This window comes from Erithacus rubecula (genome assembly GCF_903797595.1).
Source record: "Erithacus rubecula genome assembly, chromosome: 5".
Taxonomy (NCBI): domain Eukaryota; kingdom Metazoa; phylum Chordata; class Aves; order Passeriformes; family Muscicapidae; genus Erithacus; species Erithacus rubecula.
Genome location: NC_136687.1, coordinates 41,109,962 through 41,134,154, shown reverse-complemented (window position 1 = coordinate 41,134,154; position 24,193 = coordinate 41,109,962). Strand labels below are relative to the sequence as shown.

Here is a 24,193-nt window from a genome sequence, read left to right as displayed (position 1 = left end):
TGTTTATAGTTAGAAATTAGTCTTGCCTGATAAAGAGATGCTAGAAAAAAATCTTAGGAAATCAGCCTATCTAGACAGCTGAAGCCTAAATTGTATTATTATTAGATTTTCCTTCTTCTTCATCTGTGCACAATATATAAATTATAGTGGGAAATGAAAGGTGCTTCTCTCAAAACATTGTGAATTTGAAGCAGATTCCTATATAGATATATGTTAGGTCTTTGTGATATGTTTGCTGTTATCTGTGTTTCCCTGATGCTTGAATAAAGAGGAAGTTGTTTAGGATGAACAACCTGAACAAGCCAATGAGAAGCTTTCTTTCCTATATATGTGGCTGCAAATATAATTATGTTTGTATAGTAGAAACATATTATATATTATGTTTGTAGTTAGTAGAAAAAATTGTTCTAATCACTGTATCCAAAGATAAAAATACTGAATAAATAAAAGGCTTGTTAAAGTACCTTGAACCTAAGTATTAAATTATTAAGAGGCAGAAAGATTAAATTTGGATACTCATGCAAAAAAATTATTTTTTTTTAGCCATATAAGAAGATTTCAGGGTTTTCTAGTAAAATATTCTTCCTTTTGGCTGCTTCTGATTGCAGACTTTTGAAGCCTTTGAAAAGGACTTAAATCCTAAACTCTGTTTAACTGATTTCCTCTATGCACTGTAAGAATGCATCACATCACAGTGCCTACCCAAGTAACTATCAGGCCTCTATCAGGATCTACTACAACAAGACTGCTAAATTCACAGTGACTAGAGTAACGTTCATGAGGGTTGACATTGTTTAGAAGGTCTACCTTCTTTTCCCATTGCTGGTCTATTTGATGTTACACAGGTTATTTGGATCAACTTTTAAATTTTCTCAGCTTACACAAGTGGCTGACAAATGACTAAACCCTCACTGCATGTGAGTCCTGTATCTTGTAAATTGAGATAAGAGAGAAGAATGCGAATAAGATTGAAAGGAGTTTATCAGAGGAAAATCCCTGTTAATACTAACAGCCACATGCAAATCATGGTTCTTGCTTCCTCCTCCTTAATTCTCAAGATGCCTTTGAGCAGCCAGCTATTTTGTTCGGTGATGTTACAAATCCCTCTGCTCACCTGAAAACAGCTGTTTCTACACAACCATCTCATCTACCAACAACTCCAGCACAACCATCTTTGTACAAGATGTCTGAGTACCAGAAGCATCAGCTGAATAATTCAAGATTCTGATGCTATGCCCTGAATGCAAAAGAGCTGCCAATGTCTTGCTTTGAAGCATATACTATAAACTTCCTTTCATCCTTTTTAATAAGCCTAAAACGCTTTGTGCCCAAAGACTTCCTAGCTGTAAAAGAAAGTCTCATGCCAAATTTGCATATATGTGCATTATTTTGACTAGTGTGTGATTTTGGGCATTGCAATTCTCTGTTTCTTTCCCTTGATGAATATATTCAGAATTTGGGATATCTATTATATGTCAAGATCTAATATTATCTCTAAAGAGCATCTTTCTGGGTACTGAGCAGGTTGAAACAATCTCCTTCTCTTTCAAGTGTAGCTCAGCACTCCTATTACAATCTCAGATAGGAGTTTTTAATGGTTTTAAGGGATTAGCAATGGGATATGGAGATTTTCCCCTGCAGCATGTTGGTTCATTTAGGGTGCTTTCCTTGAGCAAATAAACTTGTTGTTTGGTGATTTCCATTGAGTCTGTGTTTCAAGAGTGGCCCTGTTATGGAAAACAGTTTACACTTTCTTTAGCAGATTGTCTGGGAAGACTAAGGATGGAGTTAGTGAGGGCCTGGTTTTTTTGAGTTGTTTCATGGAGTACATAAGAGAAACACCAAGACTTACTATTACACAATATAAAGATGATGTTAAGACCAGCACTGAAGTCCAGCATTGTTCACAGGTTGCTGTTCTGACACTTTATGATAGAATAAAATGTTTTTAAGGGAGCATTTTGATATAAAATATGTAAGAAAACAGCCATCTTTTAGGCAATAAATTACTGGTGCATAAGAAAACAGAAGCTTTGTCTCTGAGCTTGGACTTATGAGTTCAAGGCTCAGTAAGATGTGCTTTGAGTTATGTTACTGCTGAGTGTAGAGTGCACTTTTCCAGGTGATGGAGTTTTACTGCCAGTCCTGTGAGACAGCCATGTGCCAGGAGTGCACAGAGGGAGAACATGCAGAGCATCCCACAGTACCACTCAAGGATGTGGTGGAGCAACACAAGGCTTCCCTCCAAGTCCAATTGGATGCTGTCAACAAGAGGTATGGAGACTCCACTATTTTCCATTTTCAGTTTCATCACTGGCTTCTTGTGCTGGTGCCATAGGTACTTACCTAGGAAACGGGGAAAGTGAGGCTAGCATAAGGACAAAAAATCCATTGAGTGAGATATACTGAGGGGTTACCAAAAAGAGCAAAAGATTGCTATTTGGCTTTCACAAAACAGAGGCCATTAGAAATGTGAGTCATCCAAAGAAGGGATATAAAATGCTAAGGAGTAAACTACTGTCCAATTATGAATTTATAATAGCTAAATAAATAGTGCTGGGTGTTAAAAAGACTGGTACAAACACTACAGTGGAAAAATGGCTTAAAAAAAGGAAAATGTTAGATAAATCTAGTGATATCTTCTTGAGTAGATATACTGCATAAAGGACAGAGGATCAAGGCCTCATTGTTGGTAATACCTAAAGTCTAAGGGATTTGCACAGGGGAGGACTGTGGCTTAGCTTTATTTTATCAGACTAGACCTACTGTGTGGTTCTAAAAGGAATGAACTTACTTCTGGGAAATGATCAAATTTAAAGACAGCCTGCTGATGGGAGGGCTTAATCAAAAGATACCAGGGCAAGGGCCAAGGTTTAATAACTTTGGAAACAGCAATCTTTGTAATTTAATTCCTCCCTCAGGCTTCCAGAGATTGACTCAGCACTTCAGTTTATATCTGAAATCATACACCAGTTAACCAACCAAAAGGCTAGTATTGTAGATGACATTCATTCCACTTTTGATGAACTCCAGAAGACTTTAAATGTGCGAAAGAGTGTGCTGCTCATGGAGCTGGAAGTGAATTATGGCCTTAAACACAAAGTAAGATGCATGTTTTGTTTCAATGAAAAGCTGTTAATTTAATCAGCCAGTTTTGCAAATGGTGCAGGACGCCAGTTTGACAAATCATGTCTGACATCCAGAGAATTTTGTTTTCCTGAAATCAGGTACTGCAGAGCCTCGCTTGTAGGTGCCAAGCCTTATAAGATGAGCATGAAGATGCAGGTCAAACAATTTATCCTGAAGAACTGCCTAAGGCTTCCTGTTTTGCTTCAAAGCACTGTTTTCCTTTCCAGAGCTTGGTAACATATTTCATGTTAGATATCACCTTTTGGAACACAAAAAGATTTGAGGGACATCTCACTTTTTTAGAGGAATGAGGAGAGTAACAGATTGCAGAGCTGTATTCACTCTTCCTATCTGGATGATTGATTCTGAGGGGTTTCCCCCTATATTGTAGACCAAGCTTTATAGGAAGAAAACAAACCTGTACTTCTACAAAGCAAAGTGTGTAGCCCAGTGGGTAGAGATTGTGTTGAGGATTATTAGGTCTGAATCAGGAAAATGAAATAATTTAGTTCTTATTCTCCTGGGCATCAGTTCTCTGCTTTATAAAGAAAGATTTCTCCCTGAAAGTTGCCTTTAAAAGAAAATACCATAAAAAACTGGGGTTTCAAGAGTGCCATTACTGAGTGACTTGATCATCTCCAATGTCTGAAGTGGAAGAATGTTGCATTCCTGGATGTAGAATAGGCATGAAAACATCATTAGAAAGGTGCTGAACTGCTGAGCCTGTGGAAATGGAGGAGTATTAATGTATACACAAGATACATACTTTTAGGAACATGGGGAGCCCAAAACCATTGGGGTACAGAATGTAGTTATCTCCAGAGCTAAGCAGCAGTTTACAGAAGTTTAAGCATCAATAATGTGGACTTGAATCCCAGGTTCATCTAAATATATTTACGATATCATGATGTATTCAAAATGTCACGTTTCCATAGCAAGCAAATATATTCTGTATGTATACAAAGTCTACCTGAAATAGAATATGTTAAATTACCTTGTTGTTGTATAAAGAAATTTAAAATAATTTAAGAACTATTAGCATTACAGAATCAAATATTTATGAAGTTGTACATAGGCAGTAAAAGAGGCATCTACCCTGTTTGAATACAAAATCCCCAGCTGAAATTGGATTTTACTTTTGAATGCTTAGTAGTCCTGAAAAATACAATCACTCTGATCATACACTTTTAAAAAATGAAAAAATGAAAGGGCTACATTTTTCTAAGAAAAAGTTGGCAGTTTGGTTTGTTGTCCAATGGACTGAAAGAGTGTAAGATGTAAAATACTCTACATGAATTTTAAATATTATTTATGTTAGGATTTAATATTTTTTATTTTTGTAATGAAAGAAAACCATCTTAAGAAAGTATTGATTTTAAAACTATGCTCTCTCTTTAACTACTTATGCCTTTGAATGAAGACCAAACAGATTAGAAATGCCTTGTATTGCATTCTGAGAAGTTTCTGTGTGCCTAGAAAAGCAGATGACTTGAAATTTCAGTGTAGTCTTGAAATTTGTTCATTCTGTTTTAATTGGAAAAGATTTTGTGTTATCACTTTCCTATATGAGTAACACATGAGCCTGGATTTTCTCCAGTGGATGAATAAAAAAGCTTAAAGCTTTGGAAAATTCAGAAAAAAATGCCTTTAGAATTCAATGTCATTATAATAGTGCGTCTCAGCAAGGGAAGAGTATTTCATAGCAATAAATACATCCAGTCTTGAAATTTATATAAATTGAAAAGTTTCAAAAATATTTATGATGGTGATGGTCAACAGAATAACTTCTCTAATCCACAATCATGTCTGTGCCCTAGTTCTTCTGTGTAGGAAAAACATACCAAGTGTGTGACTGGGTACCTTCGTTTGGGATTTTATCAGTGGAGACTGATAAAATCAGTGGCGGGGGGCAACAATGTTTTCTTGACTATCATGAATATCTTTGATAGGTTGTTATAATCCAGGGATCCTTTTTCCAATTCATTACAAAATTTGATTTTAAAAAAGAAAAAAAAAAAGAAACAAAAAAGCCTAGCTCCCACCCCACACTTAGCAATTCTGAGGTCAATACTCCTTTAAGGGTTAGACTGAGGGCTAGAACTGACCCTATAATACAAGTTTTTTTCACAGTCTGAAAGATGGAGTGGCTACTTGTTGCCCACTAACTTTTCTGGCTACTCAATCCAACTCTTTCTGCTATGCACAATCCATCCTGTATATTTTGCTCTCCTGCCTGCTGAAAGTGAGGAATCAATTTACATTCTTCTAGGGAGATTTTTTTCTTTCTTCACTTATTTAGTTCAGGAATTCCACTTTTCCCCAGGCCTTGAGGCCTTCTTGTTCATCTCCGTAGAGAAGTAATTCACAGACTCCCTTGACTCTGAAGCAACAGTATCAAGAAGTTTCTTGCAGCCTCTCTTATTGATGAACCTTCTGACTCCAAAGTATCTCTGCATCTGTGAACACAACTCGGTTCCAGGAACTGTCTCATTAACTGTGACTGTTGACAGTTAGATGGGGCAGGATTCAAACTTCTACAGTTGTTGCAGGGTTTTTGCTCAAAAAAACACCAAACCCAAACAACAACAACCCAAAACAAAACAGAAGAAAAACAAAACAAAAACCCCCAAACCAAACAAGACAAGACAGATAAGGGCAACAATTCAATCTAGTGTGACAGTGGGTTTATAAATTCTTGATTTCCCAAACCAGGGTATATTTTTGTGTTGTTGCATTGTATTCCAAATATAGGTTGGCAATCAGTGTGCTACTTCTTCAAAAATGAAGGTTTAAATTAAACTCTACAAAGACCTTTAGATGATACATCTTTCTGGGATATTAATATGTAACATGATGCTAATCTGGTGTTGGATAATTCACACAGGTCCTTCAGACACAGCTGGATACCTTACTAGAAGGACAGGAAAGCATTAAAAGCTGCAGCAACTTTACGGCGCAAGCCCTCAACCATGGCACTGAAACTGAAGTGCTGCTGGTGAAGAAGCAGATGAGTGACAAGCTAAACGAACTGGCTGAGCGGGACTTCCCGCTGCAGCCCCGTGAAAATGATCAGTTGGACTTTATAGTGGAAACAGAAGGCCTGAAGAAGTCCATTCACAACCTGGGTACTATTTTAACCACCAACGCAGTTGCCTCTGAAACAGTTGCCACTGGTGAAGGACTGAGGCAGACAGTCATTGGACAGCCTATGTCCGTGACCATCACAACCAAGGACAAAGATGGGGAGCTCTGTAAATCTGGGAATGCTTACCTCACTGCTGAACTGAGTACACCTGATGGGAGTGTAGCAGATGGAGAAATACTTGATAACAAAAATGGCACTTATGAATTTTTGTACACTGTTCAGAAGGAAGGGGACTTCACTTTGTCACTGAGACTTTATGATCAACATATCAAGGGCAGCCCATTCAAACTTAAAGTTGTCAGGTCAGCAGATGTATCTCCTACCACTGAAGGAGTTAAGAGACGTGTTAAATCACCAGGCAGTGGTCATGTGAAGCAGAAAGCTGTGAAGAGACCTGCGAGCATGTACAGCACTGGCAAAAGAAAAGAGAACCCCATTGAAGATGACTTGATCTTCAGAATAGGTAGGTGACTTGTCTGCCTATTGACATACTTAAAAATAGATCAGGGAAACAGGATGAAAAAGTTTAGTTATTATAAAGCTAAAGATGTAAGTAGAGCAACCTAATACTACCACTAGGCCTCTTAACTTTTGTTAATATGCGCATTTTGGAAGTACACACTTCAAAAGTAGTTTGCAGCAAATATTTAATTGGGATTTCAGTTGAGAAATGGATAAATTTGATTTGGATATTTTAAAAATTGTTAATCATATTACAAAGCTTTTGGTATAGATTAAAGTAATTTCAGATTGCAAGGAAGCAGAAATTACTTCTAGTGAGCAGTTTCTGGCTTGACTATCAAATAGTAGTATGGTTTGGCTTTTGTTGGTATTGGTGTTGTTTGTTAGGTGTTTATTTTGTTGTTAAACTACTCTCTCCAACTCACCATAAACTCTAGAAATCTTAAATGTTTTCCCAGAAGTGCAGAGCCTTTTAGTTCTGTTGTGATGCAACCATGACCACATGCTTTATTTTTGAGTTCTACTGTCTCCCCTTCTTTACCACTCAAAACAGGAAAATGTATTTCATTTAAAGAAGAGCTATGCATGTCTCAGCTTTTGCTCCATGAAATCTCTGAGTGTCCACATTTGGGATGTATGGAGTTCTATTTTATAGAAAAAACAGAGCTGAGAGTAGTATTTTGTATTCAGTTTTCAGCCACTCATTCCACAGAATGACCCTACATAGAAATGTTCCTCTGGGCTTATGTATGTGTTCTCTGAAAGGCTGCTTGTTGCAGCAGACCTCTCCTTAGGGGTAGAAACGAGCCAAAACACAGATTATCATTTAACAACACAAAAAGGGTACCAGTTCTTCTTTATAGCTTTGCTATCTCAGCTGACTACAGCAAGCTCCTGCTGTAGTGCCCAGCTGCAGACTGACTGCTGGTTATTTCCTACTGGACTAGAACTCCAAGTATTGGTTTGCAGACTCTTGACTGCAGGCTCTAGCTCCATCAGGCCCACACTGACCTCATAGCAGATCTTTTACTGCAGCAACTCTCTTCCTTGTTCCATCCTTCTTTGTGTCTCTGAATTGTTCCTTCTTCCTCCTCCTCAGGGCTGGTCTACCTACTCCAAGATCCCACTGACCAGCCAGCCCACTCCTTTTATCACACTTAGTCACAGCAGCAACCCATTAAGGGCAAGGCTGCTCCTCTTCTTTGGAAATTAGTACAACTGTGACTTAATCATAGGTGAGGTCACCTGTAATCCCTTCTTCTACACCTGCTCTAGGGTTTTACACTGTTCCAAAAGATGTAAAATTATTGAGACAGGAAAAACTTCTGACATTTTCACAAGGATTGCCTTTATGGAGTTCATTTACTTCCAGCTTCAGCTCACTTTAAAAAGTTAAGATTTGGTTCATTTTTTGATGAGGTAATGTAAAGTTTATAATTGTTCTCCAATACAATTGTGTCTTTATGTGTTAAACCCATTGTTGGATTCCTCCAACGGCCCTAGCAAAATCTGGATCTGTATTTTAAACTGGACAAGATAAATCTTCTATTTGGCCTGCCAGAAGCTTGCACAGCTGTGTTGGAGAATCACGCTGTAATATTCCTCTGAGCATCCAAGTCTATGGAGTGTGCTATTGTATAAATGCTGATATATGGATTTTTTATGCACAAGTAAACTGATCAGCTGCCTAGCAGAGGATTGTTTTTCTGCTAGTATTAACAAGAGATAGCATTAATTTAACATTAGTTCATTTTGTTCATGAGGATGTGTGCATTGTATCTTCTGCCAATTATGTGTTATTTGTGGCTTTTAAAATGGCATGTGGTTCTATTCAGACATTCCAAGGTCAAATTATTGACTACACATTCATACCTTCATGTATTCATTGTTAACAAAAGCAAAGTATTTTCTACATCTTTTTTTCGTCTCTCAATAATTTGTATCCTCAACTTATTATTTTTTTAAACAGGTGTAATCACTACGAGTGTGTCCATGCAGACCTAGATAGCATGTCCTTAGTCTATACAAATGCAAACAAGCAAGTTCTTATGATATCTAGAAAATAATTCTTGCCCAGTGATTTTGCTACCTCTGCAACTGGTAGGAAATACTAAAGTGGGAGGGAAGTCTTTCTTTCATTACCCTGCTTTTGTACCTTAGACCTGTGCTGAGCAGAGGTGAGGGATGTTCACAGTGTCAGCCACTTCCACCATCCCTGGTAAATCTCTTCCATGCCCTTCAAAGAAGGATTAAGAGACATGGTTGTCATCAGCTGCCCTGCCCAGGACCTCATCTTATGCGCTAGCTCTGGCATGCTGTATTGTGTGCCTTGCTATTTTTTCCCTTCTGACACTTTTTGTGACTGAGTTGTTTGATAACATTTAGCAGTAGTGGTGCTATTTTCCACTTTAGCTGCTTTTTTTTTCTCTTCATTTATTTATATTTAGAATTGGCATCAGATATAGCCAGATGGAGAGTTCTCCCTCTGCTAGAAAGTTCAATTTTCCAATTTTTCTTTTCCTCAGACTGTTTAGTTGTCTGTTCAATCATGTAATGGAGCACCTAAGTTTAGCTGGTACATTAATGTGTAGGAAAAAAAAAGAAAATTGCCTTTAACAGAACTTCTGTCAACCTCCTTATTAGGTCTGTTATCAATGCTGAAAGCAAATTGGAGCCTTACTGTGAATTTACTCCACATAAAAACTCACAAACAAGGTCTGTGTATTAATGGCTTTAGTGCAGTTCAAAAAGCAGGCTTAGAGTGAGCAAAGGGATTCTTGATTGAGTATTTCACAGAACTGCAAAATAAATAGGGTTGGAAGAGACCACACTGGGTCAGCTTCTCTGCTGTAGAAATAAGAATGCCTAGTAATGGGAAAATAGTATTTACTTTTCCAGGTTATTAGCTCAAATCCCTGTGATGTTCATTGTGAACTCTATGAGGTTGTGATGGTCAGTGTAGAATTTTGCCAGGCCTACATTGCATTGCATTGCTTTACAGTCATACCTGTATTGGACAGGGAGGGAAGAACTCATGATATCATGTTGCTGGCAAAGTCCCCAGCGTAGTTCTGATGTGCTGAAGACAGAGACCTGGCCTTGACTCTTATTATTTTAGGTTTGGCTGCTGTGGCAGCAAAGAACTTCAGGTTTGCACTTACCCCTAGGTTTGTGCAAACCTGTCTGTGGTGACAGGGGCTGTGCTGCATGAGCAGGGCTTGGAGGTGGTCTTGGCCAAGCTTTTAGGGGCAGATGCTGTGTAAAGCAAATTAATGCAAATCAGTCCATCTTCACTACCAACAGTATGTAGGTGTATCTGCCAGGGCTCCTACTGAATTACTCATTTCTCTTTAAAGATTACAAACAGTGTGTCTTCAACCGACTGACCGACCAGTTTTAAAACTTAAGGTTATGTGGGAACTTGGATTAGAAAGAATGACATTTCTTTTACAGTAAGCACATAGAGTTAACAATTCAGTGCAGTTTTACTACAGAGATTTTAGTGTTTCAGCTGCATCTATAATGAGAGGGGGCATCACAGTCTCGTAATGTGTAAGATTTGACTAAATATCTTTTGGCACTCTGAGGAAAAAAAGAGAGGAATCTGGGAAACATGAAAACTCATTGATGCCTGTCTGTGCAGTATGTATTTGCAGACCTTTCCATGCTGTTTAGTTTTACTTTTTTTTTTTTTTTTCCTGTTCCACATAGGAAAGAGTCCAAGAAGAATTATTTGAAGTGTTGTAGGCAGGAAAGAAATAGTACCTACACAACAGGTTATGGCCACTCACAACCTCTTTCCCAATATTTCCACAGTTTGATTTTTGTCTCTCTGAATCTATTCCCTTTCTGCTGGAGGCACTGACATGTTTTTTCTTTGTGTTTTAGGAAGCTGGGTAATCTAGGTTAGCAAGCAGGGAGGTTATTATTCATATTAGTAAAACTTGGAAAGCAAAAAACACTCCTTCTCTTACTATGAGCATCAAAAATATACATTATACAAGATTGTTCAGATTCTCAGGACTTAAAGAGCAGATTCTTATTACAGTTACATGATGTTATTTTTAATATCTCCTGTCATTGTTAATGGGCTTTTAGACTATTTTTTTCTTCTTTTTGGTGAGACTCAGTATGACCTCTGTTGCTCGAGAGTAAACGATTGAAATTATGAAGCATTTTATGTGTTCTAGAGTCGTCTTGAGCAGAAAATGCACACTTTGTTGAAAGCTAAATTAGTTGGTTTGTGCTCAGTAATAGCAGAAGGAATTAGATAGGACTAAAACAAATTTGATCATCATCTATATACAAAAATGGTATAAAAGGAGATATTCCACAGGCCACAGATCTGCTTCCCAATAACTCTGCTCAGTCTTCTCCTTTTGAAATCTCTTGTTTTCTCCCAATTCCCAGCAGCTTGCAGTAAAATATCTCTTTTTTCCTCCTTTGTGCTCTGCAGTAGCTCAGAACAGCAGGGAGATAAATCTGGGCAACAACGAGCACAAAAGATGCAGACTTTCATCTGTTAACCAGGCTGCTTGGGAAACACTGGAATGAGGCTTCTACTGGTTCCAGCCCTGTGCAATTGAATGTTGGTACCTCCCTAGGCTAAGGAGAGATGGGTGACTGACCATGATGGAAAGAAGACAAAACATTAAATGCCTTGATACAGAGGGGTAGTATCTTGCAGTAAAAGATTTGCTGAAGACTCTCTCTTAGGCAGGTATGTTCATAAGGAAGGAATTTCTGCTTACAGAGGGGAGCTATCATCCTTTGAGATTGCAGAGTCAGTAGCAAAAGCCTGCTTTTCCTGAGGCCGACATGCTTTCCTACAGGCTTTCCTCTCATCATCTGAAGTGCCTGTGCTTGGCTTCAGATCTTTGCTGCGGTAGTGAATTATTCAAAATGGAAAGTTTAAGTTATTTCCTCTTGAACATACATTAGGAAGTAAGCTTTCTTCTGCAGAGGAATTTCTGCCATTGCAGAGGGGATTGTAGAAGGGCTTGTATGCAAATTAGGAGCTAGGTGGTAGGTTTAATAGCTGCAAAGTGCTAGATACAAGGACATTGCATGGAGCTGAATTTCATCTACACACTGTGCTAATAAATTGCTATTTCTTAAACTTACTGTGAAATGCAACTATGACATTTCTGGGTAATTTCTTCAGTTTTTCCTTTGTATATTTACAAGTTCCCACTGAGCACTCTGAGTAACTTTTTATATAAGTCTCTCTTATCTTTAAAAACAGAATTCCTTGACATTCAAGAACATTCTTCTAAGGCTAAAGAGCATACATTCCATAGTTCGTGCTAGTTAGGTCCAGATGCTCTAGCCTATGTCTCCTCTTTTCTAACAAATATTTTCCATTTATTGTCAGTAGTAAAAGGAATGTTTCTCTCTTTCCATCCATTCTCTTTGGCTAAGAAGCAAAAAGAAGACTTATTATTAGCATATGGTGGAAAAAAATGGCTGTATGAATCCCTCAGGCACTGCTTATTAAAAGAATAAACAGAAATGGCTGAAGTGTGGGTAATGTAATTGGTTTATAACTCACTATTCCCTGAATATGTACTTTTCCCTTGAAGCACAAAAACTGAGAAGCATTTGCCTTGTTTAGAGGATGAAGCAGATGGAGTTGAAGAAAATAAGTCTTGAAACAAAGGGACATTCTTGCAGTACTGAGTGCAGATAAATTAAATGGTTCTTGTTAGCCAGTGAAAGGAAATAGGCATCCCACAGCCAACACCACAGAAGAAAGAAGGGTTGTTATGAGCATGTACATCCCTGATGAATGCTAAGTACAAATTAGAGCTGATACATATGTCTTATGTTAGGCATCAGAGTCAGAACAGTTTTAATCACTGAGCTCCAGGATAATTTGGACTAAAATGAAATATGAGTTTTTCAGTTAAAACCATAAACTGGAACCAGTTAATGCCAGATACATGGCCAGTGAATACTTGCAAAAATATTTCGCCTGGAAAAACAGCACTGCATCCATGTCTTGGAAAGGACAACTTAGAGAGTTCGTGGGCTTTTTTTTGTTTTGTTTCAGAATTCCTTCCTTTATTATGAATAACCTTGGAGTCCAAGATCATAACCAGGGTCTTTTCTAAAGACTCCTGAACCTCCTTTACAAACAAATCAGGAATTTGGATCCTGTTCCTGTGTTCCAGGTGTAATTTGGACATGCCACTTTGGGGCTGATCTTTTAAAGACATCAGTTTGCTCTATGACTCCCCTTGGAATGCCTCAGAACAAACATCTAAGTAAAAAGCTGTCCTGGTTTGAAAGGACAGGTGTCTGCCAGTAGGGGCAGAAGTTTCCCTTTTTGGAATAGAGACTTTGGTTCCACTCCCCTCCCCCAAGTATTACGATTGTTTGAATCAAGGACTCTGAGGCAGAAATAAGGGGGGGTGGGAATAACAGCTCTTTTACTAATATATCTAACTATACAAACAGAAAACAATAACAGTTAAAATTGCTAACAGAACGAAATAGATAACTCGGTGTTAGTCCCTTTAGATGCAAGCACGCTGTCTCTGTACTTAGTCCAGAGCCCGGATTTGCCAGAGGGCAGACGGGAACGAAGGCAAGAGGGAGGGGGGAGGGGCAGCAGCGGCCACGCCGGTCTCGGGCGGGAACGGGCTCACCCTCACCGAGGGCGGCGGCTCCTCGCTCACCGTGTGTGTCCGGGGGATCAGCTGTGTCCGCAGAGGCAGGAGGCTGGAAACGGGGCAGATGCAGGGCAGGTGATCGCAGAGGGTCTGGCTCTGCTGTGCTCGGCCGCGTGGCTGAACGATCCCAGGCGTCCTCCTCCCGGCTCGCCGGAAACGCGAGTGCCCTCCTGGAAGCCTCAGAGGCCCCTCCGGGAGCCGTCCCCACCCACCCCCTTTGTCTGGACCCATCAGGGACCCTGGGTGTAACCCGGCCAGCTCCATTGGCATGATAATGGGAAAAATTGACACAGTAACAGAAAAGCACTCAACCCCCAACATTATCCACCCCGAATTTTTTCCATGCCAACATGCTACATCATATTGAAATCTTTAAATTATATACATACATGTAGTTACAGGCACAGTATCATATATAGTTCACCCTAGAACAAGGTCCCCTTGGGGTATGCATCGGGTCTCTCCATCCTTTTGCATCACCCACCAAGTGCAACCTGGTCCTTGAGCGAAAACCACCCCACGAACAGGATTGTCTTTGCTGGAAGCAGAGTTCACCCAGACAGTTTTCCCTAACATGCCTCTCAGGTGTACCACTGGAACCTTATCTCCATCTGCTGCTCCCAAGGGCTCTGACTGGGCAGGGCCTGCTCGGTTAGTGGAACCTCGTGTATTCACTAACCATGTGGCCTTTGGTAGATTGATCTCCCAGTTCTTGAAAGTCCCCCCACCAAGTGCCTTTAAGGTGGTTTTAAGCAGACCATTGCACCGTTCGACTTTCCCAGCCGCTGGTGCATGGTAGGGAATATGGTACACCCACTCGATGCTGTGTTCTTTAGCCCAGGTGTTTATAAGGCTATTTTTGAAATGAGTCCCATTGTCTGACTCGATTCCTTCAGGGGTACCATGCCTCCAGAGGACTTGTTTTTCCAGGCCCAGGATGGTGCTCCGAGCAGTGGCGTGGGGCACAGCGTAGGTCTCCAACCATCCAGTGGTGGCTTCTACCACAGTCAGCACGTAGCGCTTGCCCTGGCGGGTCTGAGGCAGTGTGATATAGTCAATCTGCCAGGCCTCTCCGTACTTATATTTGGACCATCGCCCCCCATACCAGAGAGGCTTCACCCGCTTGGCCTGTTTGATGGCAGCGCATGTGTCACAGTCATGAATAACCTGAGAGATGCTGTCCATGGTTAGATCCACCCCTCGATCTCGTGCCCACTTATAGGTGGCGTCTCTGCCCTGATGGCCTGAGGCATCGTGGGCCCATCGAGCCAGGAACAGTTCTCCCTTGTGTTCCCAATCTAAGTCTATCTTTGAGACCTCTATCTGAGCAGCCTGATCTACCTGCTTGTTGTGCCTGTGTTCTTCATTAGCCCGACTCTTGGGAACATGGGCATCCACATGACAGACTTTCACAGGCAGCTTCTCTACCCAAGTGGCAATGTCTTTCCACTCATCAGCAGCCCAGATTGGTTTTCCTCTACGTTGCCAGTCAGCCTTTTTCCACCTTTCCAGCCAACCCCACAGAGCATTGGCTACCATCCACGAATCAGTGTAAAGGTAGAGCTTTGGCCATTTCTCTCTCTCAGCAATGTCCAAGGCCAACTGAACAGCTTTGAGTTCAGCAAGTTGACTCGATCCACCTTCTCCTTCGGTAGCTTGTGCAACCTGTTGTGTGGGGCTCCATACGGCAGCTTTCCACTTCCGGTTCATCCCCACAATGTGGCAGGAACCGTCGGTGAAAAGGGCATAGCGTGTTTCATCTGCTGGCAGCTGGTTGTACGGTGGAGCTTCTTCAGCCCGGGTCACTTGCTTCTGCTCCTCTTCATCAGCGAGACCAAAATCTTCACCTTCTGGCCAGTTTGTAATTATCTCCAAAATCCCAGGGCGATTTGGGTTACCAATACGGGCGCGCTGCGTGATGAGGGCAATCCACTTGCTCCATGTGGCGTCGGTGGCGTGGTGAGTAGAGGGAACCTTTCCTTTGAACATCCACCCCAGCACTGGCAGTCGGGGTGCCAGGAGAAGTTGTGCTTCTGTGCCAATCACCTCTGAGGCAGCTTGAACTCCCTCATAGGCAGCCAAGATTTCCTTCTCTGTGGGAGTGTAGTTGGCTTCAGATCCTTTGTAGCTTCTGCTCCAGAATCCCAGGGGTCGGCCTCGGGTCTCACCAGGCACCTTCTGCCAAAGGCTCCAGGACAGACCATGGTTCCCAGCTGCAGAGTAGAGCACATTCTTTACCTCTGGTCCTGTCCTGACTGGGCCAAGGGCCACTGCATGAGCGATTTCCTGTTTGATCTGGGCAAAAGCTTGCTGTTGTTCGGGGCCCCAATGGAAATCGTTCTTCTTGCGAGTGACCTGGTAGAGAGGGCTCACAATCTGGCTGTACTCAGGGACGTGCATTCTCCAAAAGCCGATAGCACCTAGAAAAGCTTGTGTCTCCTTCTTGCTTGTTGGTGGGGACATTGCAGTGATCTTATTGATGACTTCAGTGGGGATCTGGCGCCGTCCATCCTGCCACTTCACTCCCAGGAACTGGATCTCTCGGGCAGGTCCTTTGACTTTGCTCTTTTTAATGGCGAAACCGGCTCCCAGTAAAATCTGGATGATCTTCTCTCCTTTCTCAAACACCTCCATTGCTGTGTTCCCCCACACAATGATGTCATCGATGTACTGCAAATGTTCTGGAGCCTCACCCTTTTCCAGTGCAGCCTGGATCAGTCCGTGGCAGATGGTGGGGCTGTGCTTCCACCCCTGGGGCAGTCGGTTCCAGGTGTACTGCACGCCCCTCCAGGTGAAAGCAAACTGAGGCCTGCACTCTGCTGCCAAAGGAATGGAGAAGAATGCATTTGCAATGTCAATGGTGGCATACCACCTTGCTGCCTTGTACTCCAGCTCGTACTGGAGTTCCAGCATGTCCGGCACGGCAGCGCTCAGCGGTGGAGTCACTTCATTCAATGCCCGATAGTCCACAGTCAGTCTCCATTCTCCATCAGATTTCTGCACAGGCCAGATAGGACTGTTGAAGGGTGAGTGGCTCTTGCTGACCACCCCTTGGCTCTCTAGATCACGGATTATTTTGTGGATGGGGATCACAGCATCTCGATTTGTCCGGTACTGCCGGCGGTGCACGGTCATGGTGGCAATTGGCATCTGTTGTTCAGTCACTTTCAGGAGTCCTACTGCAGAGGGGTTTTCTGACAGTCCAGGCAAGTTCAACTGCTTAATGCTCTCTGTCTCTACAGCAGCTATTCCAAAAGCCCACTTGAACCCCTTTGGGTCTTTGTAGTAGCCGTTCCTGAGGAAGTCTATGCCTAGAATGCACGGTGCCCCTGGGCCAGTTACAATTGGATGTTTCTGCCACCCCTTCCCTGTCAGGCTAATCTCAGCTTCCAGCAAAGTGAATTCCTGTGATCCCCCCGTCACCCCAACAATGGAAACAGGTACCTTCCCCACATGTTCTGATGGTATCAGGGTGCATTGTGAACCAGTATCGACTAACACTTTATGTTTCTGTGGCTTTGACGTGCCAGGCCATCGCACCCACACTATCCAATAGATCCTGTCATCCCATGCCTCTCCCTGGCTAGAGGCAGGGCCCCTCTAGCCCTGGTTATTATTTCTTTCCTGGGCATACATAGTGGAGGTTCCTTCCAGGGGATCTGACAGAACATCCTCCTTGCTGTAATACCCTGCACCTTGCTTGTGGGAGGTTGAGGCTACCTTCATTTTAGTGCGGCTCCCTCGGTTAGCATTTCCCTCCCTGAGCTGACGCACCCGTGCTGCCAGGACAGAAGTGGGTTTCCCATCCCATTTTCCCATGTCTTCCCCATGGTCTCACAGGAAAAACCACAGCTCAGCTCGTGAGGTGTACCCTCTCTCCCTAGCTGGGGGACTTGAAGCTCTGACTTGGGGGCCTGTGACTCGTACTGCTGCTACGCTGATCTTCCTCACCTCCTCCCTCACCTCCCTCATCTCCTCCATCATCTCCTCCCTCATATCCCTCATCCTATCTTCGACCTGTTGGAGGTCCCTGGCCACGGCAGAGACATTAGCCTGCATTGGGCCATTCATCATGCTCTCAAAATTTCTGAGTTTGTTGGCAACAGAACACACTGTCTCTGGACTGTTATCGGCATTAATCATTGCTATGTAGGTGGTATATTGAGATGGACCCAAGGTTGCCAGATTCCATAACATCTGCCCTGTGCACTTGACCTTGTCAGGGTCATTGTCATGCTGTCCATCCCTCCCAAAGAGTACCTCTAATACTGCTGTCTCTCTCAGCTGCTGGATCCCTTCCTCAAGGGTCTTCCAGCGCATCCTACGGTGGTGCTCCTGCATTCTCTCTCTGTGGACAAACTTCTCTCTCACACTCATTAAAAGCCGGTCCCAGAGGGAAAGGAGGCCTTGCTCCCTTACGAATATCTGGTCCACACCTGAATCCTGGGCCAAGGATCCCAAATTCCTGGCCTCAGTTCCATCCAGTTGAACACCTGTTCCCGTAAGGTCCCAGACCCGGAGTAACCAAGTTGTGAAAGGCTCACAGCCCCGCCGAGCAATGTCTTTACGCAGGTTACGGAGACTATCGTATGAGAGGGACTCGGTGACAATCTCAACCTCTGGCTCCCTTGCTGGTTGTGAGGACCCTCCCTGCTGATCCCCATTATCTAAGTGCCTCGTTTTAATCTTAGATTTCCTAGTTTCCACAGGAGCAACTGCTGCTGGCTGTGGCTGCTCCTGTGATCCAGCTGGAACCTGGACAGATACAACATCTACAGGTTCCACTGCAGCACCATCTGACTCTCCCTCTTTAGGGCAGGGTTTCTCACCAGCTGGAGAAAAATACTCCTTCATCATCTGGCTATGCTCCTTCATCATCTGGCTATGCTCTTTCAGCATTTGGCCTATATCCTTCACTAGAGCCCCCACCCACTCTGGGTGGCTCATTTCTGCAGTGGGCTGTGGGGCAGCATCAGGCTCTGGGGCAGCATCCCTAGTCCCTGGGGCAGGCTCTGGGGCAGCATCCCTAGTCCCTGGGGCAGAGGCAGGTTCTGGGGCAACATCCCTAGTCTCTGGGGCAGAGGCAGGTTCTGGGACAGCATCCCTAGTCATTGCGACAGGTATCAGAGTTGTGGTCCAAGCCAATATTCCCTTGTTTCTGAATGCTAAGTAGAACAAGCCTACCAGCAACACCAGCCGCTGTATAATAACAGTGGCAATTAAAACAGATCTGAAATCCTTGAGAACCAGTGGGGTAGCCTCAAAAATCTGGGTGATGGGTTGGGAGAAAATTTCCCTTGCACTCGTTATCTCACAGTAAGTACCATTACTGAAATAGCCCCAGAAACACGCAGTTAGAGTACGATAGCTCTGGATCCATGCAACCGCTTCCCAGAAAAAATTAAAAACCCATGAATTCCTGACATAATCAATCCACCAAACCAATTGGACAATAGCCGCAGCAACCTTGGTGAGGGGGCCCAAATTCAAAAAAGGGCTTACAAATGGGAGGGAGATGGCTGTGACCACATGGAACACAAACCTGATTAAACCAGACAACATATTGCCAGTTAAGAGAGCTGTTATTCCTGTCTTAACTCTCAACTCAGTGCCCTTGGGCCCCACGTTGGGCGCCAAAATCTGTCCTGGTTTGAAAGGACAGGTGTCTGCCAGTAGGGGCAGAAGTTTCCCTTTTTGGAATAGAGACTTTGGTTCCACTCCCCTCCCCCAAGTATTACGATTGTTTGAATCAAGGACTCTGAGGCAGAAATAAGGGGGGGTGGGAATAACAGCTCTTTTACTAATATATCTAACTATACAAACAGAAAACAATAACAGTTAAAATTGCTAACAGAACGAAATAGATAACTCGGTGTTAGTCCCTTTAGATGCAAGCACGCTGTCTCTGTACTTAGTCCAGAGCCCGGATTTGCCAGAGGGCAGACGGGAACGAAGGCAAGAGGGAGGGGGGAGGGGCAGCAGCGGCCACGCCGGTCTCGGGCGGGAACGGGCTCACCCTCACCGAGGGCGGCGGCTCCTCGCTCACCGTGTGTGTCCGGGGGATCAGCTGTGTCCGCAGAGGCAGGAGGCTGGAAACGGGGCAGATGCAGGGCAGGTGATCGCAGAGGGTCTGGCTCTGCTGTGCTCGGCCGCGTGGCTGAACGATCCCAGGCGTCCTCCTCCCGGCTCGCCGGAAACGCGAGTGCCCTCCTGGAAGCCTCAGAGGCCCCTCCGGGAGCCGTCCCCACCCACCCCCTTTGTCTGGACCCATCAGGGACCCTGGGTGTAACCCGGCCAGCTCCATTGGCATGATAATGGGAAAAATTCTTCAATTGACACAGTAACAGAAAAGCACTCAACCCCCAACAAAAGCCACCTAAACTTAATGAACTTTTGTGAAAAATTGACATTGTACAACTTATCACTTTAACTACGTGTAACTTCCTATAACTACCTTATCACTGGGTAAAAAACTTACAGTTCTGTGTAACTCACAAGTGCATTTATCCTGGATTAAAATGAGACTCATCAATGTGGACACTGTTTTATTAGAACAACCCAAGATTTCTCCAGAAGCATTGTCTCCAGGCATGGGTCTACACTGCCTACAAATCCTACAAATCTTTGTTCTAAGACAGTTCTTCATGTGAATTTCCCCGCTACAAGAATTTTTGAAACCTATGACTGCAAACTATATATGAGGGAATAGGAAACTTCCCTGACTTGAAATGGCTCCATCCATTTAAAAAAATGATATGTTTTATCTCAATTTTGTTTGATTTCACTGAGGAGACTTAGCTAAAACCATGCCACCTGTCCAAGTTCTTATCTTAGACCCTCTCTCTATGTTCCCATGCACTACCCCTTTAATTGCCCTTTCAGTAGAATAAAGATCTGCTGTTTTAAGAAGTCCATTGTTTATGTATAAACCTTTTAGTACTTCCCTCATGTGAGAGCCAATTTGTGATCACTGATTTAGGAAGGCCAGAGAGGGAATTAACATTGATGGGGGCTTGGGTGACACACATGCTGAAGAGTGAGAACAATCCCTCTTCAGTGGAATTGTGTATCTGTTACTGAGAGGGTTCTTTGAAGTTGTAGCAGTGAGAAGAACTCTTCAAAATAGAAATCCTTTGATCAGATATGTAATAAAATTGTTGTGTTGACAATAAAATAAATATGTTGGCATTTGGGTCCTAACAGATTGTTAGGACAATTTAGGACTCCTTAAATTGGCCCTAAACCAGGACACTGATTAGTCCTGTCTAACTTGATTTCTTATGTGCTTTGTGTTCAATTTTAGGCACCAAAGGAAGAAACAAAGGGGAATTTACAAATCTTCAAGGTGTAGCTGCATCTACAAATGGAAAAATATTAATAGCAGACAGTAACAACCAGTGTGTGCAGGTATGAGCATATGCCACTTTCAGTGTTTTTCTCCTTGCCCCCACATCTCTGCCGTTTATGTAGTCTCAAAAAGACAAATTTTGTACAATTCAGGCAGATAAAGAAAATACAAGAGAAGCTCAATTTATCATCCATTAACTTTCTATCTTCTTGACTGGCAGCTGTGTTTTTCAGATCTATACTATATCTAGTATATAATCAGAGTTTACCTCCATTCCTCACTATGTTTGGCAATGAATGAAAAAATAAGTTGTGCAATAATCTGGAAAAATGTCTTTTTGTAAATATAATTTTACATTGTAAATTTTATCATTCTCATGTTTTCAAATGTAAATCTAGAGCAAGGTGCCACAAATATAATTTTTAGGTAGTACAAATAGAAAAGCATATAGATGTCATTTCTGAGTGGCTTTTAGTCTATTTAACTGACTTCTCTTTCTGATATAACAATCAAATCTTTTCTGTGGTAGCACCCCGACACCCATAATTTCTTGGCTTCTGTAACTTGTGTGAATATCAAGCTGTTTGTGGGAGGTTTTTGCTTGCCATGTATCCTTTTACCATTAACAATTTGTCATCACTCTCCAGGCTGCCCATGTGGTAGCAATGAACACGGCAGCAGTATGTGCCTTGTTCTTGTACGTGAGAACCAGCAAGCCACATGCCATGAGAACTTGTTTCCAGGCCTTTTCAAGGAGACAGAGTCAACTATTCATCAGCACCCCCATGCTTTGTAATTTGCAACCTCTTCAGAGGAACTTCAGTGTCTAGTTACCTGGCTTGGGGGTACAACAAGTGGACATATTCCTATGTTTTCTACTGTCTTAGTGTTTGACTGTGGCCAAGTCACTCAATGCCTCAGTTTAAGGGAATGATACCACTCCCTCCACCCTGATAAAGATATTGTGAAGCTAATTCATTAATGTTTGTGAAGTACTTTGAGATCACTGAAGAAACAGTGCAATTAGGGTCTTAAAATTAGGGTTTTTTCAAATTAGATATATCAGTTTCAAATATAGACTGGGTAAAAGTGGTTTGTGTTCCCAGCTCTCTCCCTGACTATAGTGTTCATTAGTGACATGCTTAAAGAAATAGGTGATGATCATATGTGGACATGATTTTAAAATTTCTGTTTTCTATTACAGATATTTTCCAACGATGGTCAGTTCAAAAGCCGTTTTGGCATACGAGGAAGGTCTCCTGGCCAGCTGCAGCGGCCAACAGGAGTTGCTGTGCATCCCAGTGGTGACATCATTATTGCAGACTATGATAACAAGTGGGTTAGCATATTCTCATCAGATGGAAAATTTAAGGTACGAGTTACCATGTGAACTCTCCTGAGCTTTCTCTGTCCTACAAAGGAATGCAAAGTAACATCGTTTTTCAAGAAACTACTTAGTTCGGCTGTAGCTTAGTCTAAATTTCACTGTTGTGACATGGAAACCCCTGACACAGCCACATGATATAATTAATAGGATGAGATCACAGCAGTAATGCTAATGTTACACCAGGCAGAGATAACATGTTCCATACTGAGTGCTTAAATGCCTTTCTATAACTTATGGTCAAGGATATCAAGTGCCAGCAAAGCTAGCTGGACTAGCTCAACAACTTTCACATCATTGGTACTCTATACAGAAGGGTGTATGCAGATATTTGTATGCACAAACACAAAACCTAACAAGGAGTACATGAAACTCTTGAGTGATATATGGGGGAGACGAAGGTAGCAGACTGATGATGACTTCCTCTTTTGTTCCATACTTCTCAGCAAATAAAGTGTGTAATTTATGTATTATCCTGTTGGTAATAAAAGCGAGGAAAGGTGACCCAGAGTGTTTTTTCAGTGGTACAGCATAGGCAGGAGTGTTCCAGGTGGTCTGTTGTGCACTGGAAAAACTGAAAGACAGTAATGATGTTGTAGGTTTCAGAAATTCTAAGGAAAGCACACCTCTTATTTTCATAGCAACTCTGATCCCTTTAATAGGAGTAAAATAAGATAGCAGCTACTACACTACATTGATGATTTCCAACCTGCAATATTTATTTTGCTTGAGTTCAGGTGCAGTTATAGAGAGAATTAAAGGTTTCCTCCATTTGGTGCTGTTCTCTGAATGCATGGTACCAAATCTGGTGATGCACACTAGAGAGAGCCACCTCTGGCAGAGGTTAGCAGTACTCACTGGTCATTGGGACAATGAACCTGCAGGGAAATATCTAGCATAGTTACTTAGTTATGGAGTCCTGCATTGGACAGACATGGCCTGTTTGGCTAATTTTCTGGCAGCCCAATGACCAAAAAGCTCAGGTTCTGAGCTGCTTGTGTGTGCACCAAGAAATGACCTTTCTCTGAAAAGTTTTTGCAAAGTGACAAATGCAAATAGGTGATTTTGCTTGCGTAGTCCTCAGTGACCTCCATCTGAGAAACAGATGTGTACATTTTAGAAGTATCCAGATTGTGTGTAGACTTCAAGCTAAAATAAAACAATCTAAAATGTATTGCAAGTGTTAAAAGATACTAGTTATTTGCATTTGCAGAGAGAATGTCAAGTAATTTTGAAAACGTACAGCTACACAGGAAAACCTTGGTTTTGGCTGAAGTCCTTAAATGAAATTAAAACACCAAAACAAACCCAAAGAAATATGTAATTCAGTTGAGAATCCAAATATTCTGAGTATCCTAAGTGTGTTTTAAATAATTATTAACATCTTTAATGTGAACTGGCTTGATTTGGACATAGAGCATGGAGGGTTTATTTTCCTGCCTTCTTAAGATATGCTGTAAATCCAGCATTTTGGATGGTGCCAGTTCTGGAGGAAAAAGCTCTGGAGAAGTCAGGACCCTATGTGCCATGTACTACCAGCAGGGAGACAGGTATTGGAAAAAAATATTTATTAACAGTAGTAGTAGTATTTATTAATAGTAGTTCCTCTGATGTGAAGCCTACAATTGTTTTCATTCAATGTTTTTGTTGGATTGCAAAAAAATGAAAAGGTTGTGTAATGCTGGCAGTGTTTGTGTGGTTAATATAAATTAATGCATCAGACTTCATAGTTCTTGGGACTAGAAACATCATGAAATGAACAACATCAATGGTAAAAATCCTATTTTTAGGTTGAATGCAATAAGCCATATTTATGAGAGGAAAAATAAATGTATGTAGAAGTATTTTTTTTATACAGAGGATGGGCATAAACATATAAGCACAGAAGCTGGGTGGAGGGCAGAGCATGTCCATGGGGAGAGCAGGAGTGAGGCAGTAGAGAGCACTGGGATGGAGACACATATGGGCAATGGGCACAGGGACACACTGAGGAGCTGTAATGGGAGTATAGGAGGTCCTGCATTGGTGCAGTACTGGTTCAAGGCATCCTG

General features: G+C 42.2%; 1 protein-coding gene across 15 annotated transcripts in view; it reads left to right on the top strand.

Annotated features, from left to right (window-relative positions):
• Positions 1 to 24,193, top strand: part of TRIM2 (tripartite motif containing 2) — a 139,528-nt gene that overhangs the window by 99,568 nt on the left and 15,767 nt on the right. For all 15 annotated transcript variants that reach the window (XM_079305416.1, XM_079305418.1, XM_079305412.1 and 12 more), the window contains 5 exons: positions 2,123 to 2,274; positions 2,922 to 3,102; positions 6,014 to 6,737; positions 20,714 to 20,817; positions 21,963 to 22,130. In XM_079305416.1, the coding sequence (XP_079161542.1) occupies positions 2,123 to 2,274; positions 2,922 to 3,102; positions 6,014 to 6,737; positions 20,714 to 20,817; positions 21,963 to 22,130 (1,329 nt within the window). The remainder of the gene's footprint in view (positions 1 to 2,122; positions 2,275 to 2,921; positions 3,103 to 6,013; positions 6,738 to 20,713; positions 20,818 to 21,962; positions 22,131 to 24,193) is intronic.